This window comes from Ursus maritimus, unplaced genomic scaffold (genome assembly GCF_017311325.1).
Source record: "Ursus maritimus isolate PB19 unplaced genomic scaffold, ASM1731132v1 scaffold_7, whole genome shotgun sequence".
Taxonomy (NCBI): domain Eukaryota; kingdom Metazoa; phylum Chordata; class Mammalia; order Carnivora; family Ursidae; genus Ursus; species Ursus maritimus.
The window spans coordinates 4,894,002-4,914,146 of NW_024426885.1; the positions used below are offsets into that span (position 1 = coordinate 4,894,002).

General features: G+C 46.7%; 1 protein-coding gene across 1 annotated transcript; it reads right to left on the reverse strand.

The window, feature by feature from the left end:
* Positions 1-629: 629 nt before the first annotated feature.
* Positions 630-2,297, reverse strand: FOXI2 (forkhead box I2). Its single transcript, XM_040623748.1, has 2 exons — positions 1,784-2,297; positions 630-1,072 (listed from the first exon to the last, which is right to left on the reverse strand). Exons 1-2 carry the CDS (start codon positions 2,295-2,297, stop codon positions 630-632), a joined length of 957 nt encoding a protein of 318 aa, XP_040479682.1.
* Between the last annotated feature and the right edge of the window lie 17,848 nt (positions 2,298-20,145).

Consider the following 20,145-nt stretch of genomic DNA (forward strand, 5'->3'; position numbering starts at 1 on the left):
CTGCTATCCCCTGGCCTCTGGTAGCCCTCCTTCCTTCTATTTTCCAGCAGCAGCAGCCACAACAAAGTCCCTATCACACCCTCCCAGTCCCAGGAGTCCCAGATCCCCCTCGCTGCCACACTCCTGGTGAGGCTGAAGAGAAGCTACCTGATCCCACAGGGCAGCTACTAATCCCCCCCCACTCCCTAGAACCCTGAGCCTCTGGGTGGACCAGGCTGGGCTGGAGGAGGAAATGGGCCGCGGGTAGCACGGGGGGCAGCCCTCCCACAAGCACCTAGGAGTCTCTTTGGAGTGGGCCAGGGCTCCCCTCGAAAAAACTGGGGCGGGTGCCACCTGTCGCACCTTGAAGGCAGATCCCAGCCGAGCACAGGTTCAAGGTCCAGAGGCACTGGAAGAACCAGTGGCGCAGGGAGTGGCCCATTTGCTCCATGTGAACGGTCGCCTGGGTCGGGCACAACAGGCGGGCCACCAGGAGGCTGAGATGGGCTAGGCTCAGTCAGTTCTCCGCAGCGGCCCCCCGGGGGCTCTGCGCTCCCTCTTCGACACCGACTCTGCGGCGCCAAGCAGGCGGGAATCCGGGCTTGAGCTCAGTACCTCCGGACAGCACTTGGGACAATCCCCGCCTCCCCTCAAACTTCTGTCCCCTCCCGACTGTAGACGAAGTGGCCTACGCGGAAGCTGGTGGCCGCCGTCTGATGGCCAGCGCCGAAGCCGGGTGCGGGACCTGCGGCCTGGGGTCCGTGGGCGGCGACCATCGTCGGTCTCCCGAAAGAAAAGTCTCCCGCCAGGCCCGCGGGGAAGGTACCCAGGCCACCCGCCAGGGCCCCCATGGCCGAGGCGAAACTGGAGAAGCAGGTGGCAGCGTCGGGCGCGGGCGGGGACGGAGGCGCCTGCAGGTCCGCGGAGGCCGCGCCGAGGGGCTCCAGCTCTGGTGCCTTGGCTCCTCCCGGGCTCCTGACTCCCGAGGAAGCAGCGGCGCTCACCTCTCCTCTCCTCTTCCTCTTCCGTCGGAAGTTCCCGTTGTCGAACATCTTCTCGCAGTTTGGATCCAGGGTCCAGTAGTTGCCTTTACCTGCGCAGGAAGAGAGGGCTCAGCTCAGAAAATAGGGCGTTTGACTGACCATGGTGTGAATATGACGAATGCAGGTCAACTTCAAGAAGATTCCCCGAGCGGCCCCTCCATTAGTCTTCACCCCCACCCTAAACCTTCAGGTTTGCACCTGGGAGGGCCTTCCCAGCTAGACTGGGAAGAATGTGGACAGGCCAGGAAAGCCAGGGAAGGGCAACAACCAAGAATACTGAGCCTCTCTAAGTTCAAGGCCAGGGAGAAAGCCTATGGGGCGCACAGCCACCTGGATTGTGGCAGTCGCGCTGCCAATGGCGCGGAGCGGACCATGCTTGGCCTCTATGTTGGCTCCCGCGCTTCGCGAGGCAGCGTCTCATTGGCCTTACCAATTCTTGGGGTAGACACTGTCTTCCCCGTTTTACAGCAAAGGATACTGAAGTCAGAGAAGTAACCCCAAAGGTCTCTCCCTGTTCTTCCTCCGCGGGAGAGCACAGAGATTTCGAGACTCACAGAGGCCTAGACCCGAAGTCAGGGTCTGGGGGTCCCGGGGTCGCCCAGCACGTCTCTCCTCCTCCCCTCCTCCCGCCTCAGTACCCCTAGCTGTGCAGTGCGGGAGGGACTGGGTTGCCCCAGGCCGCCCCGAGTCCTAGAGCGCCAGCAGCCGGGCTGCGGGAATCCGCGGAGTCCTGGACGGGGCAATCGGCGCGCCTGTTTCACCTGGGTCGTCCTCCTCGCGGGGCACTTTCTTGAAGCAGTCGTTGAGCGACAGGTTGTGGCGGATGGAGTTCTGCCAGCCTGCCTTGCTGCGCTTGTAGAAGGGGAAGTTGCCGGCCACGTACTGGTAGATCTGGCTGAGCGTCAGCTTCCGCAGCGGCGCGCTCTGGATGGCCATGGCGATGAGCGCCGAGTACGAGTAGGGCGGCCGCACCAGCCGCAGCAGCTCCTGCTGGCCCGAGAGGCTCAGCCACGCGAGGTCGGCCCCCGCCAGGCCGCCCGGGGCGCCGAGGAGCGGGCCGGGGGCGGCGTAGCCCGGGGCGGCCGCATAGGGCGGCGCAGACCCGGGGCAGGGCGCGTAGGGCGCGGGGCTGAGAGCCGGCGCGTTCAGCCACAGTCGCTGGCCCGCGCCCGCCGCGCCCAGGTCCCCGCGCGCGTAGCCCGCCGGGTGCGCGGCTGCCCCGGCCTGGCTGTGCGGGGCCGGGCAGACACCGGAGCCGTCGCAGTACGAGGCCATGTCCAGTCGTTTACGGGCCTGGCCGGGAGCCTCGGCGCCGAAGCTCATGGGCGCCCCATCCAGCGTGGCCGCCAGCAGCTCCCGGGTGCGGCCCGCCCGGCCCCGCCCTCTGCCCTTTAAATGCCGTCGGGGGCCCTGGCCCGGGGTGAGTGTGGGTGACGAGCCCCCTCCCCCGACAGCGTTGTTAGAGTGTTGTCTCGGTCCCCGCCCCAGGGTCAGCTTTCTGCCCCGCCCTGGTCCGGACGAGATCCAGACACACCGCCCCGGTGATTCCCCCACTCTGTGCCGCCTGCGTCGGAGACCAGAGTCCCCAGGAATCTACCGATCCCGGCCTCATTGGCCTCTAGGGCCCCGAAGTCTCGGCTGTCCTGGACCCTCGCGCAGGTACCACGTCTCCCGCAGCCCCCCAGTCGAACGCACGGCACCCTTGCTCGCCCATGGGGGAACCCTGCCCTTGCTGAATCTCTCATCACCCCGGGCCGCTCTGTGGTTGGGGCCACCGGGCGGGGAGCAGAGGGCCGCTGTGCTGGGCAAGGAGTCTCGATGAAGCCCACGGATGTCGATGGGCTGGGGCCACGAGGAGAGGCAGCGCGGTGAAGGACGTGAGTGCCCAAGACCCGGCCTGGCTGGGCCAAGACAGTGGCACAGGAGTCATACGGAGTCCCAGCGCAATTAAGGCGCGAAGGAGGACCAGATGCCTGAGAGAGCCGAGACGCTGGAAGCTCGGGACGCCCGAGCTGTCCGGGGAAGCCTCTTATTTCTGAAACCCTGTCTGGCTTGTTCACGCAGGGGCCTCCGCCACGGAGTGCAGGGATTAGCAAAACCCCCCACTGGCTTTCCTGGGACTCCCAAAAGACCGCGCGTCTGTGCGCACTCGACCACAAGCGCTCAGGCGTTTCTCCCGGCTCCCCCAAGCTAGCAGGTCTTCGGGACTGTGTCTCCCCCTACCTCCAGTCCTCCTGGCTCCGCATGCCTCCGGGCTCCGGGCCTCCCTACTCCCCACCAGCTCTATGGGCTGCCCTCCCCCCCCCCACACACACACACCAGCGCCCCGACCCCGTGCGCCTGGCGCCCCAGGGATGGGTGTCTGGGAAGAGCGCCAGCCTCCAGGACTCCGAGTTCTTGCTACCTGCCAGGGCTCGGAGAAGCGAAAATTCTCTGGTGATCAAGGTTCCGGGATAGTAGATGGGCCCCATCTATGAAATTCAGCGCCAGCTGTCACAGAGCCAGTCTCATTGAAATTGGTGTCGCCCTGGGACTGTGGATCGTCAACGCAAATACATTTAAATTCATTTAACAAACCAAAGTTTCAGTCTTACTGCCCGCCTCCCCTCCGCCTTTGGTGGTGGGGAAAAGGAGGAGGGCAGCGGATTGAAGCTAAGGCTTGGATGGAGGGAAGGATTTGGACCTTGCAATTAAGGGTCCCATCTTGTGTCAGTCATTTACTGTTGGTGTGGGCTTAGGCTTCTCCAATTGTAATTTCAAATTTTATGTAAAACAACCAATTTGTGGGACAATTGAACAAAAGGCAGAAGGGAGAGTCCCTCCATTGCAACATAGGCCTCTCCCCTTAAAAGTAACTGCCCTTAAGACAGTTACTTACCGACCTCAAGGCGGTTCAGGGCGGTTCAGGGCTTCTGGAGGGTAGAAGCCAGCTCCCCAGCCAGCCTGTACCCCCTGCCCCTCTCCCTCTTCCCAGGAGATTTCTAACTGTTGTGGGAGGAGTACAGGTAGTGGGGATCCCAGGTACCTTTCAGAAGCTCCCCCACCCCATGGCTGCAGGGACAGCTCTGGGTGGGGGATGGGAGTACTCAGGGAGGAAAACACTACCTGCTTACTCTTCTATCAAAAACAGCAGCCAGAACCATCTGCCTCTCAGCTCAGTGATGTTCAGGATGTCCTCACAATTTTAAACACGTGCTGCTCTCTGTACCTGAGACAAGCTTTTTGGTAACAGCATCTTTTTTTTTTTTTAAGATTTTATTTATTTGACAGAGATAGAGACAGCCAGAGAGAGAGGGAACACAAGCAGGGGGAGTGGGAGAGGAAGAAGCAGGCTCCCAGCGAGGAGCCTGATGTGGGGCTCGATCCCACAACGCCGGGATCACGCCCTGAGCTGAAGGCAGACGCTTAACCGCTGTGCCACCCAGGCGCCCCTGGTAACAGCATCTTAAAGAAAGTCTTTCCATCAGTGAATATGGTTGCACGCATGACTCAGATGCGTTCCTGAGGAGGCAGACTGGCACAGCGCACGCCCGGCCCTCCTGCCCTCCCTAACAATACTTTGTTCGCCCGGAGTCTATGCAGGTTTCCACACTGACATTTTGAAAAGACTGCTGGTCAGGAGGCAGCTTTCCAGAAACCATGCTTCATGAGACTAGGTCAGCACAGAAGCCACACAGCCCAGTCTTGACCCCAACCACGGGAGCCCTGGAGAGAGAGCATCGGGATCAGAAACGCAGGCATGGTGGGGGGTGGGGAGTGGGGGGCTTCCCAGCACAGCCTGCAGCGCAGGACCTCCGGCCCTTCTCCCCTCTGTCCCAGCAGCACATAGGGGTATGTGGCTTCTGCAGAGTCTGGAAGCTTCCGCTCCTCCCTTGGGAGGGGTGAGGGCAGAGGGGTTGGATTGCCCAAGGCTCCGCGTGGAGAAGACACTTGTCTTGGCGGAGTTAACACTGTGATTTGGGAGGAAGCATTAATGCTATCACAGTGAACTGTATGACTGTGATAATAAAATCAGAGATACCGAATTTTAAAGAACATCTTGGCTCATCTCTTACAATGAAAAGGAATAAAAAAGAGATGATAGTTCTTTCCAAATCCCCTTCAATTTTAATAGCCTTTCTTCCTGTTAATATTGTAATTCTTTAACACTTGTGAGTTTCAGGACTTCTAAGATAATCAGATGAAGCTTCATGTAATTTCTCTCAATTTTGCTTTTATAAAAAGCATTATAATTTGTGCAGGAAGGCCCATAGTTTAATCACTGCTCTTTGCTTTCTGAGCCCGATGTCCATCTCCCATCTCTACTGTAATTGTCTCCTTATCTTTCAGCAGATTGGACCCATAAAAGGAGTATCAGCAGATAGAGTAGATGGAGTGCAGTCATTTGGGGGAAGAAATTTTATAACACTTGAGTCAGAGTTGGATGGAACTCTGATGAGATTTTTTCCAAAAGGGAGAAAAAAAAAACCCCAGGGGGATGAAATAACAAGGAAAAAGGGTCCATCTTCAGAGTACCCAGCTCCCCCTGCGTCCTCCGCCCTGCCCAGGCTTCTAACAGAACTCCACCCTTTTCTCAAACCCCTGTCCCCCTTCCTCTTTATTCTCAAAAGTGACCCCACTGGGACGCCTGTGTGGCTCAGCCAGTTAAGCATCTGCCTTCGACTCAGGTCATGATCCCAGAGTCCTGGGATCAAGTCCCACACAGGTTTCCTTGATCAGGGGGGAGCCTGCTTCTCCCTCTGCCTGCTGCTCCCCCTGCTTGTGCTCTCTCTCTCTCTGATTAAAAAAAGAAAAAATTTAGAAATGTGACCCCACTGCCTACTTTGAAGATAGGTCTCCCCAGTTCCTCCACCAAACTTCCAAGCACCCCTGCAGCCACACCCACACCTTGCTTTTCTCCCTTCTGGCCATCGTGGGAGAGGTGTCCCTCTTTGTCACGCTGGGGTCTCTCTCTGAGGCAGGACTGGGACCAGGTGGGCACAAGGGCCACCTGAGGTGCACCATTTAAGGAGGCACCCCCTGGCAGGGCCCTGAGTGAGAGGCACCCTGTTCCCAGTTCTTGCGCCCACACTTCTGCCAGGGCTTTCCTCTGTGACTGTCCCCCTCCCCCACCCCCCCAGCCTCATTACAGATCTTAGTGTCTTCAGCAGGTCCTTCTCCAGATGCTCCTGCTCTTTGCTTCTCTCCTGCCTCTGCGGCTGGTTGCTCTGTCCTCCCCTCTGGAAAGCACACTCTCCACTCAGCGCAGACAGGCAGCGGCTCAGGCGCAGCCTCTGGGTGCCCTCCGTCTCCAGGAATCCAGTGATTACTTTACTCCTCATTGCTTGGCCCTCAGCAGCTTTTGATGCCTTCCAGAATCCACACCCCTTCTCTCCCTGTTTGGCAACTCTGTTCTCTGTTGTGCCTGCCCTTTCCTAGCTTCTTCTCAGGCTCTGCGTTGGCCTGCCCTCCTCCTAGGGTTCTGTTTTGGACCCCCTTCTCCTCGCTTTGTGAGTTTAAGTACCAGCCAGTAGCATCCGGGCGCTCAGGCTCAGCGCTATCGACACTGGACGAGTCTTTGTCACCCTGTACACCGCAGGATGATTAGCGGTGTCCCTGATGTCTGGCTCCTAGGTGCTGGCCCTACCCCTCTGGTGTGACAACTTGACATGTCTTAGAACATTGCCGCCTATTCTCTGTGGGGCCAAATCACTCCCAATTGAGAACTCCTGAATTCACTAAAGATTCTGTCATTTTTGTCAGCCGTTTGGATGTCCTCTTCCCTCTTTTTTTTTTTTTTTTAAGATTTTATTTATTTATTTGACAGAGACAGCCAGTGAGAGAGGGATCACAAGCAGGGGGAGTGGGAGAGGAAGAAGCAGGCTCCCAGCAGAGGAGCCTGATGTGGGGCTCGATCCCACAACACCAGGATCACGCCCTGACCCGAAGGCAGACGCTTAACGACTAAGCCACCCAGGCGCCCCAAGGATGTCCTCTTCTCTAACTCAACACGTCCCAAACTGAATTCATCAATGACAGCAGCCTCTAGCAGCTGAGAGTGGCCCCAGGCTGATAGCCATCAAGGAAGCAGGAACTTCAGTCCTACAGCCACCAGGAACTGCGTCCTGTCAGTAACAGCAGTGACCTTGAAAGAGGACAAGGCGCCAGGTACAGTAGCCAACACCTTGATTTAAGTCCCAACAGAAAACGCCGCTCTGCTTTCCAGACACCTGACCTACAGAACCGCGAGCTAATGAATAGATATTGTTTTAAGCTGCTAAGTTGGGGCAATTGGTCACACAGCAGCAGAAAACTTAAAAGCAAACAGGGCCATGTCATTCCAGTTCAGTGACCCCACTTTGCAGGGAGAAGGCTCGCTTCTTACTGAGCCTACCCACCCTGGGGCAAGGCCCTGCCCCTATGCCCCTACTTCTCCCTGTCTTTTGTGTGGGACTCCAAGAAAGGCCTGTCCACTGAGATTTAAGACTGATTGGCAGGACCCAGCTTGGTTGGAGGAGTCTACTTCACTTCTTAAAATATTCGAAATTAGAGAGAACTCAAGCTTTTTGGTCTTTGAATGGATCGTTTACAGCATCCACAAAAATTGTCCTTGACGTTTGCAGTTCTTGTCTTCCCAAGAAGGCCCCAAGTTCTGGGAGGATACACGGATTTCCAGTTTCTCACTCTAGAAGAAGTCAGGGCAGGGACCACTGTGGCCAAGAGCTCTGGTGGGAGTCAACCCAACCCCGGCCTCAAGCCACGGATCTTAGGTCAGTGAATCGGCCTCTGACTTTCATGTTTTCCCCACCTGGGAAGTGCTTTGACCTATTAGGTTTCTCGATTAATACACAGCCACCGCCCTATAGTAGCTCATACCTGAAATTTGCTTCAAACTCTTATCACTGAGAGAAAAGACTAAAGCAACATCAGGGCTCTGCTGATTGCCAAAACTTTCCTTCAGCCGGAGAACATGAAAGGTGAGAGCTCTAGCTGCAGATAGACCTCGATCCAAGTGTTGGCTCCAGTCCCAAGCACCTGCTAGCCCCCTCCAAGCCTCAGTTTCTCCATCTGCAGACTGGAGCTAATAGTGCCCTTCTCATAGTTACTATGAAGACTCCCTTGGTGGGTACATGTAAAATACTCATTAGCATCTGTTGGCATTCTCTCTTTCAATTAATCAATTATCCTTTGGTCTAGAGAAGGAATCGTTCATTTAGCATTGGTCTCTCTCTATAAGTTAAAGACACTCAAACATGTTCTGTCTGTTCTTGATAGATAACTGAGGAAAGGCTTTATTTATGAGATTTTTCTTCTCCCAATACACTCCAGTTTCCTTTTATTAAGGAAAAACCTGCCTATACTTAAATATAATAGTTAAATAGATGACATCTCACTGATTTTTAAACTTTTAATTTTGTATGTTTTAGCTTTTATTCTCACCAAGATCAAATGTCGAATTAACGTTTGCGAGCTCCTGCTGCCTTTGTGCCATCTCTGTGCACGTGGGTATTTTGTTGTTGAAGCCTTTAAGTGTAAATTATAAACCTTTTGATTCTTTGCTCTTAAACACGTCAGCATCCATCTTTTAAAAAAGGCATTGTCTTATACACCATATCATAATCACAACTAACAAAGTGGCAGTAATTCTATAATATTGCCTAATACACACTTCATATTGAAATTTCGCCAATTTTTCCTAAATAACTTTTTAGCCTTTTTCTTTTCAAATCAGAATCCAACATACCTATGAGAGCTCTCAGGTATTGGTCATGTCTCTTCAGTTCCTTTTATTCTAGAACAGCCCCTCTCTTCTGCCCCGAAGTTTTTATTTAAAGGTCCTGACTTGTGGGAGGTCCCAAACTCTGGGTTTGTCTGATTGTTTCCTCCAGTAATTTTAACCTTGTTAACATATCCCCTGCACTTTTTTAATGCTGCAAGTTGAGTTTCAAGATTGGAATAGAGTGGCTCAGTCGTTAAGCGTCTGCCTTCGGCTCAGAGTGTGATCCTGGTGTTCTGGGATCGAGCCCCACGTCAGGCTCCTCCCCTGGGAGCCTGCTTCTTCCTCTCCCACTCCCCTTGCTTGTGTTCCCTCTCTCGCTGGCTGTCTCTATCTCTGTCGAATAAATAAATAAATAAATCTTTTTTTAAAAAAAAAGATTGGAATAGATTCTGGTTAAGTGGTTTTACCCCATCATATCAGCAGACACACAAGGCCAAGTTGGTCCCCTCTCACTGACCAAGTGTGGTCATTGGGTTAAGGGACTGACAGCTAGATCTCTCCATTGTAAAAGCAATTAGAAATTAATCCGTGGCATGATGCTTGAATACGATAAAAAACATCCCCCCAGCAATTGCACTAGTAGGTATTTATCCAAAGGTTACAAACAGTGATTCAAACAGGCACCTGCACCTCGATAGTTTTAGCAGCAATGTCACAATAGGCAAAATGTGGAAAGAGTCCAGACATCCATTGACTGATGAAAGGATAAAGAAGATGTGGTATATATACAAGGGAATATTACGCACCCATCAAAAAGAATGAAATCTTGCCATTTGCAATGATGTGGATGGAACTAGGGGATATTATGTTAAGCAAAATAAGTCAGAGAAAGACAAATACCATTTGATTTCACTCATATGTGGAATTTAAGAAACAAAACAGAGGAACATAAGGGAAGGGAGGGAAAAATAAAATAAGATAAAAACAGAGAGGGAGACAAATCATAAGAGACTCTTAACTATGGGAAATAAACTGAGGGCTGTTGGAGGGGAGGTGGAAGGGAGGGATAATTGGGTGATGGGCATTAAGGAGGGCACGTGATGGAATGAGCACTGGCTGTTATATGCCACTGATGAATCACTAAATTCTACCCCTGAAACTAATAATGCAGTATATGTTAACTAAATTGGTTTAAATAAAAAATTAAAAACAAAACCAAAAATCCCGTTCCCTAGGTAAAAGGATCCCTAGGTAGGAATTGCTACTGATCTTATTTTCTGTTAGTGATCGGTGCCTGAATCACTCTCTTGAGAGTTGCAACCTGGAAATTTCCCTAATTCCATCACTTCATTAACATTCATTAATAACTGCCATTTTTCTGTAAAATAGAGCTTTCTGTCATCAACTGGACTTATTTGGTTTCCCTGAACTACAATTCCTATTAAAAAGACAAAAACAAAACCATGATTCTTTCCCTTTATTGATCAATGTTAAGAGTAAGGTGTTGGCGAAACAGTGATCTTAATTGGAAACAATAAGTTGAATAAGAGAACTTTTTTTGAGTATCACTATGGAGTCAGGAATTTTTTATGTAGTTAACGCTTTAATAAATTCTCATTATTTTTGTAATGCTTATCTTGTCCCCAGACTGGGGCATTGGTAGTCCCTTTGAGCTAGCCACTGTGTCCTTTTGACATGGCCCTGCTAGTATTTGAATGTTTCCTTGCTTTCTGACCCAAGATGTCCCAGGTTCATTTCGTACTTTCCTTGACCCGGATCATGAATCAGCTATTTCTCCCATGGGCCCTGGTTCCCTTTTAGGGGGAATAGTAACAGAAACTTAAACATAGGGAGAATGGTTTCCTGGGGAAGAAATAACATTGTTTCTAGACCTTTCAGTGGGCAGAGCTAGGAAATATACATATATTTAATTTATTTGAGAGAGAAGGAGAAAAAAAAAACATGAGTGGCTGGGAGAGGCAAAGGGGGAGGGAGAGAGAGAGAATCTCAAGCAGCCTCCCCACAGGGCATGGAGCCTGATGAGGGGCTCGACCTCACGACCCTGAGATCATGACCTGAGCTGAAACCAAGAGTCCTATACTTAACCAACTGAGCCACCCAGGCTCTCCTAGGAAATATATATTTTTAAAAATCACAGGTTAATATACTTTGTATTTAAATTTAACCTGTAGTGTTTTTTTTTTTTTCAACATTTACTGTATACCCATGTCTCATTTCTCTTACACTGGAAATCTGGTTCCTAATAATATTAACACAATTACTTCTTGCTTCATGTTACAGTATATTTCTGTGGTTTCTAAACAGCCATACGAGTATCGTTATTAACAGAGCAACTACTGAATGAGATTTAAGATTTCTTTGCAGTTCTTTTTTATCCTTAAAATAAATCCCAGTAATGAAGTACAGTCAAGGGAGTATGTTCTAAAATCACTTGAAATGTCTCTTTTCTCTGTGTGGTCCGTTGCTGTATTGGCATAGAGTTACATTCCTCTCATTTCATTCCATGTATGTCAAAAGGCTGGAATTCGCTGAGGAGTAAGAAGCTGGAAACCACAGTTGGTAAGCGAATGGTGCAATGTTCATTTTCTTTCATGCATATTTTTAATAAATGGGTGTGGTGGAATTTACGTAGGGTTACTTGAATGTTAGAACTTATGGCAACCATTGGGATCGTAGAAGGGCATTCTAAGTTTTATGGTAACCCTTACTGTCTTGTGTCTCTGCAGACAGGTGGACATTTGCAGACACCAAATAGGACAACATTAACAGTGGTTGGCTTTGGCGATGAGGCTGCGTTCGTCAGGCCAACCTGTAATGTCACATTGAGTCAGGTTTGAATCTTGACTGTGTGACACTGAATTGGTTAACTTGGACCCTCAGTTTCCTTATCTCTAATGTAATAGTAACCATGTCCCAGGCCCTCCCCAGCCCCCTGGGGTAAAATGAAATCACACGTATAAAGCACTTTGCACATTTCCTGGCACAAAACGTGCCAGTTCGTGTAGTTAGGGTGGCAAATAATGGTGCATTTTTTTTCTCTTCACTGGTCTGGATTTTTTTTCCTAATTTTTTTTTTTTTTTTTAAATAATGAGTGTGCCTTGTCTTCACTGTAGCGGATAAACAGACCACAAACTCCAGTACGCTGAGTTAAGACATTGAAGTTACCCTCTTTGTAACCACGTGGTGGTTTTGCGTGCTGATCTTTCCTCTTGGGAGTGTTCCTGTCCTTAATTATGTGACTATAACGCCATCTAGTGGGAAGTTACAGTCCATTTCCTCAAGTAGACCCATTTGATATGAAAAATCCCACATTTATGTCACATGATAGGTAGCTTAAGTCCCATTACTTCCAAGGAACTTAAGCTTAAGTAGTGAAACAGATAAGAGGAAAGAAATATTCAGAATCCAAAGCCATCATAAGGATATTCTTGAATGAAATTTTTTGAGGATACAACCTTTCCTCAAGAAAGATTTCCTACAAATTGGATAAGTTTGTTTTATCATAAAATTTCTTTTATATTTAATTTTTTTTCAGAAATCAATTCATTTGGCTTTCTTTAAAAAAGATTTTATTTATTTAACAGAAAGAGAGACAGCCAACGAGAGAGAGAATACAGGCAGGGGGAGTGGGAGAGGAAGAAGCAGGCTCCCAGCGGAGGAGCCCGATGTGGGGCTCGATCCCAGGACTCCGGGATCACGCCCTGAGCTGAAGGCAGACACTTAACGACTGAGCCACCCAGGTGCCCCTCATTTGGCCTTTTTTAAAATTAGTTTCAGAGGTAGAATTTAGTGATTCATCAGTTGCTTATGACACCCAGTACTCATTCCACCACATGCCCTCCTTAATGCCCATCACCACCCCCTACTCCTCCAGCAACCCTCAGTTTGTTTCCTAGAGTTCAGCGTCTCTTAGGGCTTGCCTTCCTTTCAATTTTCATCTTTTTATTTTTCCTTCCCTATATTTTTAAAATTTTAATTTAAAATTGTAATGCCAATTTTCATGATAATTCTATTGAATTTTTTTAAACAAAATGCTATTAAATACACAGGACTTTGTAATAGGTGTAGAAATTTTATTTCAGAGAAAGATCTGCTGAAATTAAACATCATGAATATGCCCTTGACTTAAAAAAAGAAGAAGAAGAAGAATGTATTTGGAATGAATTTGAAGTTTCACTGATTATTAAGCTAAACGCATCCAGTTTCAAGTTGGAGGCAGGAAGTGCCTGGGAGCCATTGGACGTTCCTGTCTGGGCTGTTCCTTTCCCACAACAGGTGATCTCGGTTGGGCAGAGCCCCCACCCAAGCTTCATGTGTGAATGATCAGGTCTGTAAAAGCGAGACCTGTTTTTTTACAACTCTTAACTTGCCAACTGTATGAGCATCTAAATCCTATTTTTACTATGAAATATATATGGTAATATGCATGTAATAGACCAGGATAGAGGTTAGGATGCTCTTGACTACTAGAGCTTTTTGACTCCTTGATTACTGCTGCCCAGATGCAATTCTGGCTACATCCTACAATGACGAAACATCCGAAAATCATTTTATTTTCAATTCCTTATCATTTTTTTTAAGTTTAATTGATGTCCCTTGATTCCTGACCACTTTAGTTCAGTCTTGTATTGGGTCAGCACAGGCAGGCAGACAGAAGGGGCTGGGCTCCTGGCTCCTCCTCGCCGGGGATGCAGGTGGAGATGATGTGAAACGCTCAGGGGAAGGGCACAGTGTCTCCAGCCGCGTCTGGTCTGTGTAGGGGCCACAGAGAGAAGATTGCTGCTCCTCCAGAAATGAGGAAGTCCTGAGTGGTTTTCCAGATCTCTCTATGTGTGGCCCAGACTGCCTCTCCCTGTTCTGTCCCGACGCAGAGCATGAGCCAAGAATGCTCATGTCAGTAACCAAAGGGCAATGGAAGCCCGCACCTTGCCTAAGAGGCAAGGAAATTAGCATTTAAGAGCACGGACTCTGGAGATAGGCAGTCCTGGCTTGGAATCCACTTCCTTGCTCTGTTCCTTTGCCTCAGCAAACCTCTCTGAGTCTCATTATCCCCGTGGGTAACCTATGTAATAATAGCATCTGCTTCACTGGGTCATGGAGGGTAAGTGAGGTAATGCACGTGAAGTACCAGTTTATGGCTCAATACATCATTATTAAAGAGTAATTCTTATAAATAACAAAATAATTACATATTAATATGTTAATAATGTAGCAATCACATTTGATATTTTATCATATATGTTGTTACATGTTATATAACATAATTGTCATATTAATATATTATATAGCATATAATAAAATAATTACTTATGTATTTAATAATATATTAAATTAGATCAAAATATTGAATTAAAGATACATTATATAGCATAATGCTAATCTGTTCAATTGTGTTTGTTTACTTATTTATTTTTAATTGGTTTTCTGGCACACCTGGCTGAAGGAAATGATCTTCCTGTTTCCACATGATGATTGCCTGTAATTTGGTTCTTAGCTTTTGCCACCTCCATGTGTCAGTTAGAAGAGTCTGGCTCTTCTTTCTCTTGCTACATTTTCCAGGGATTTTCTAGGGGTTACCCCCTCGGAGTTTGCTTGTTTACAGTATTTTTTTAAACTTTTGGATTTCTGCAATTTTCTCAATTTTTAGGTTTTGGAGATGCTTTCTGGAGCAGATTGGTACCCCGAACTCACACCTTCTGATCTCCGAGTACTTCATCTGAAGGTCCCTTGTGCCCACATCAGCTCAAGCATTGTCTCCGATGATCTGGAATTGATGGAAAGTGCACTGCATTCAAAAGACCTCCCCCCTGAACTCTTTGCCATGCCAGGCCCTGCGTCCTTCCCAGCCAATGTCTAAGCATTAGCTCAGTTTCCATCAGATTCTCCCAGGGCCTGGTGGAAAAGAAGTAATTTTCTCAGCATTTTATAACTGTCCCCTGTGCCTTCCGTTACCTTAAGACGCTACTCACAGAACAGCAGCTCTGCAGACATGGAGGCAAACACCCAACATCTGTTTAGTTTGGTTACACATCTGTAGAGAATTGCATTCAGGAAAAATGGAACCAGTCTAATTACCAGATGATAATTAGCTGCGGGTCTCTCCAGGCCCAGTGGAGCAGGGCCTCAGTTCAAGGTCGCCCTTGCACCATGAGGCATCACCGGCGTGGCGGGTTCCACGCGCTTACTTAGTGTGCAAAGGATGGGTCTTGTAGTTGGGCTTCTTGGCCCACGCAGTCTAGCTGCTTCTGTCTCGGCACCCTGACTACGTCAGAGACGTTCCTGAGGGAAGAAACAGATAAGTCACCATCAACACTCAGGCCACCAACCACCCCTGCACCCAGGACATGCCCCTTAAACTCCCCCAAACCTCAGATTCCTCTATCCATACAACAGGCCATCTCTCAGGAAGGTTTTGTGAGGGATTTAAAAAAAAAAAAAAAAAAGATGTTGCAGAAGTATTTGCAATGTGCTGTGCAAGATTACGGTGGGTTTTTTTCTCTACAGAAAACACTTTGTTGAGAACCAAATATGTACACTTTTTAAGAAGTTATGGTCAATGAAGCCTTTACAAAACTAGAAATATCTTCTTACCACTTATTTTTGAAAGAATTATTTTTAAAACGAATTCTAGCCCGTTGGTCTATTTCTCCTTACATATCAGTATGGTTACAATGATCAGGGCTGGATTTAAAAATAACAGCTATTGAACATGGTGCCAGATATTGCCTGCTGCAGCCTTTCATACTTCTGTCCTTCTAGATGTCTCTATGCCCTTTTGTTCTGCTAGGGTAGAAGCCTTCGGAAGCAGTGCTCCCAGTGGAAGCAGGCTTTCCGGTGGCTTCTGGCAATGCAAGATTGCACCCAGCATGTACACAGATAAGCCGCTCCGTTCCAGGCAGTGTCTCCAGCCGAGGCAAGGCCAGAGGTCAAGGGCAGCAATGGGGAACTATGGGAAGCTGCCAGCGTTGGCAGGAGTACTTACAGCACTGGCAGGTGAGCTGAGTTTGTCCCACAGAGGCGGCTGCCAGCAGACAATGGCTCCTAGGGTCCTGTTCACGAGAGCAGGGACAGTGGACTGCGGGCTGAGGAGCGTTAGCTCAGGCAGGGGTGTGGCAGCTTTCTGTGTCACTGTCATACTACCTTTATCCAATAATTTCATCATCAGATTCCCTGCGTTCAGTCTTCTCTGCTTGTAATACCTAAAGTAATGTCTGTTTTCTTAATTGGGAAGAGATACTCTGCCAGTTAATTCAGTGCTACTAGTTGGATTGTTTTGCTGCTGCTGGGTTCCTTTTAATGGTGTGATCCTGATCTGTGCTATCAGCAAAAAATTATAACTCCTAATATCTACACGTGCTTCGGGGCACACAAAACACCCTTACAGATGTGATCTCATTCGAGATTTCCCGTGGTCCACAAGGTAGGAAAAGTGGATCCCTGTTATGCAGGTGAGAGCGCGGAGAGCAGGGGTGGTTCAGGAAAGTGTGACCATAAATCTCCTGATTGAAGGTTGACTCAGCCTGTGAGAGGCGGATGTGCGAGCACCCAGCCCCGGTACAGAAAGCACTCCTCGAGAAAGCACTCCCGGAGGGAGAAAGTGACTTTCTGGCTTTCAACTTTACATCTTTCCTCCACCCTTGATTGCACAATATCCTTCTGGATCATTTCTTTTTCCTCAAGGCTTGTCTGTGATCATCATTTTAACAAGGTGTTACCTGTATGAAAGTGTGTGGAGCAAGGTTATGCCAGTTCCTGTGATTTTTTTCCTTGGGCACTCTTCATAGTTCTCATAAGTTACCAGAAGGACGTGCGTTAATGCTTAGTCAACAGGAATTTAAGCAACACCTAACTGTATGCCAGGATCTGTGTTAAGTTGTGCAGGCTTGAAACTGTCTAGAAGGAAGAACACCAGTGAGGAAGGACTGAGGCAAGTGTCTAAGTGCCGTGTAGGACACAAAAGGACAGGGTGACGCAAAGGCGCCATATTGGTTCACTGTGGAAACGTGATGTTGGTAGGGTTCGGAGGACAAGAAAGCGTGTGTTAGGAAGGAGGCGTGGAAAGAGCAAAGGCTCAAAGACAGAGCAAACTGGAACAAAAATTTAGGGCAGGGAAGGATAGCTAAGCTTGTTATAATGATATGTGTATGTAGTATTTTCTCCTCTAAGCCAGGAATTTTATAATATGCCCAAGTTAAACTGAGGGTACACATACCTCAGAATGTATCAAATGTATCAAGACTTCTTCCCTGGTTCAATTTATTTTTTTGTGAATATTATTGATATTTCTACAGAAAAGTCCACAAGTCAGGTATACAAATTGACGAATTTTCATAGTGAATTCATCCATCCATCAGTACCCAGAAGGTTATAGCCCATTAGAGAGCCTCCTGTCCTCCCAGCCATGGGCGCCCTCTATGCTGATCTCTAACATGGATGAGTTGTGCTTGGCTTTGAACTTTATATGAATATAATCCTCATTATGTGCTGTTTTTGGTCTAGATCTCTCATTCGACATTTCTTTTGGTGAAATTCAACTACATTGTTGCAAATACTTATAGTTCCTTTGTTTTTTGTTTTTTTGTGTTTTTTTGCCATAATACATTCTGTTGTGTGACCATTTTATCCATCCCTCCTATGGTGGATATTTGTACTATTTCCAGTATTTTGGCTATTAGAAATAGTGCTGCTATGAATATCTTATACAAATATTTTGGTGAAGATACATATGACTTTCTAGGAGTAGAATTACCCACTCCTAGGGTATGTATATGTTTAGATTTATTACACATTGATTAATTTTCTAAAGAGGTTACACCAGTCTCCATACCACACCTGCATAAGAGGTCTGCTCTAGTCCTCACCAATCCTTTAGATGTCCAACTTATTCATCTTAATGACTCCGTACACTTTGGGTGGGTGGTAAGTGTAAGATTTTGCCTTCAGGATTTGTAGTAGATAGGTCCATGAACAAAGTATCTTGCCCTGGGCCCTAATAGTATTGGCAATGGGCTTTGTTTTGTGAGATGTCACTGAATTTTCAAATCTCTGACATTTTCTTCCCTGAGAGATCATATTTCTGAAACTAAAGCTTCTTTTTATAGCCTAACACAGCTCTATACTCTAACACAGACCCCAAATCCAAGTTCCAGGGGAGAAAATGTTTCAACATAAATGAGAGATGTGAACAAGAACTTTAGCAAAAGTAAAACGTAAGACTTGAAAATCTAGCAGTAAATGTCTTCCAAACATTACTCACTGCTGCTGCCATTTTGACATGAAGAAAAGAAAGGTCACGAGCACATTTTGGAGACTTTGAATTGCGGAGGGATAATGCAAGATGGTGACTAAAAACCATAGTATTTGGGTTTGGGATTAATTAGTCTTGAATCTTCTTCCACTATGGCTTGTAAGTAATCTAGTTACTTAACCCTGCTAAACGTTAACTTCTTTATGCATTAAATTGGGGTTAAGTTGGCTGTGACTACCTCATAGCACTTTAAACACCAAAAGCGTTAACTCATTTAGCATTTAGCTCAGGAAACTGGCACTGAGTAAGCTTTCAGTGTTTGTTAGCTAGGACATTTTCCTTTTGGTGGATTTTGATATCTATTTTTTAAATTACTATAATGAATTTAAATATGTTAGTTTTTAATCTTGCAGTTATTTTGTTTTTGTTATTAAAGCGACGTTCGTGATGCTAAACGGGTGAGAGCAAAACATAAAGCTCTCCTTCCCCCTCCCTATCCTCCTTCCCCACCTCCTTCCCTAGTCCACAGAGATGACCACTTTGATTTTTTCTGTTAGGCATTCTGAAGTTTCCTCCATAATTCTAAAGTACATGCTAGTACTCATTTTCTTTTTTTAATTAATATTTTAATCAAAGTAATACAAAGAACTTACAGAAAGACCTTATTTGCTTTCCTATCCCCCTACCAATCCTGTTCCATAGAAGTAATAATTTGTAGACTCTATTGCCTGGTTTTTAAATGTTTACATCCACATTTAAATAATATGCAGATATTGTTATTTCCCAACTCATCAGTTTAGCTTTACCTACTGGCTTCATTTTAAAAGAGATGAGATTTTGGTTCACCTATACCTAATCCTCCAACCCCTTCTCCCAGTTTAGCATCTTAATTTTTATTTAAATTCATTCTCAGTCTTTTATCTATTTTACTTCTGGAACTATCTTTCACTGCTGACCAAGCATAATGGTATGATTCCATTTTCTTTTACGTATAATGTTATTTTTCCAAGAGTTAACGATTGCCTCAGTTTTTAAAATTTACATTGTTTTCCTTGAACATCTAAGTCTCTCCATACCTTCAACATGTTCTACAAGGCATATGAGTACAATTCTTTACAAAATCTAACTTGTCTGATGATAAATTACCTAGTTTTGTATATATGACTGAGAAATAATCTTTCTGAAGTCCTTCTTTTAATTAATTTCTCTAAACCAGACTTCCTGCTCTCTATTTTCATTTGGACTTTCCTTTGAAATTATCCAGGGAATTTCTTTTCCCTCTTTCTTTCCTTCTTGAACCTCCTGGTTTCTGGGTCTCATCTGTTTCTTTTTCTTGGATTATATGCTTCTTCTAAGGTAGAGAGCTTCTTGTTGCTTCACAAGAAAGGGTGATGGGGAAGTACATGTTTTTGATAATTTTATACATTGAAATTTCTACCGTTACTTTGTTTAGTAGTCTATCAGGGTATTGATACATAGTTTGGAAATTATTTTTACATAGAATTTTGAAGATATTTTTTCATTATATCCCAGCTTCAAAAGCTGCTGAGAAGTACAAAGTTATTTAAAATTCTTGATTCCTGGGTTAGGGTCTATTTTTTTCCTCCTTGGAAGTGTTTCAGGTCTTCCCTTGTATATACTGGATTGATCCACTATTTTCTTGTCTTCTCTGTCCTATCAATCCTCTCTTCTTATTGTTCTACTTTCTGAGAGAAATCCTTGACTTTATGTTCCTATTGTTCTATTTCTGTTTTGTTTTAGTTTTCATGGATATTTTCGAAAATATGTTTAACCAGAATACTTTCTTATTTTTTGCACTTTCTTTGTTATAGCTTCTTATTCTTGTTTCATGGTTGCAAAATTCTCTCTTACGTCTTTTAGGATATTAACTATAATTATTTTTGAAATTATCTTCTGGGTCCTGTGTTGTCTTTCCTTTGAGCTCATTTAAGCTTTTTAATGTTTGAATCAGTTCAATCTTTATCTGTCATGTTGGAGCCTATCATTAAAGGTCTAGTGATTCTTGGCTGACAATTCATATTTAGGAGTGAGGCAATAAAAAAGTTGGTTGGTAGCTCATGTGTGTGTGCGTGCGCACACACACACACACACACACACGTGCAAAACCAAGGCAACTTTGGAGTTGACCGCTGAA

Coding starts and splice junctions, on each gene's coding strand:
- FOXI2 (XM_040623748.1), bottom strand. CDS start 2,297: ATGGCCTCGTACTGCGACGGCTCCGGTGTCTGCCCGGCCCCGCACAGC. Junction 1,073..1,783: donor CCGCGAGGAGGACGACCCAG/GTGAAACAGGCG, acceptor CTTCCTGCGCAG/GTAAAGGCAACTACTGGACC.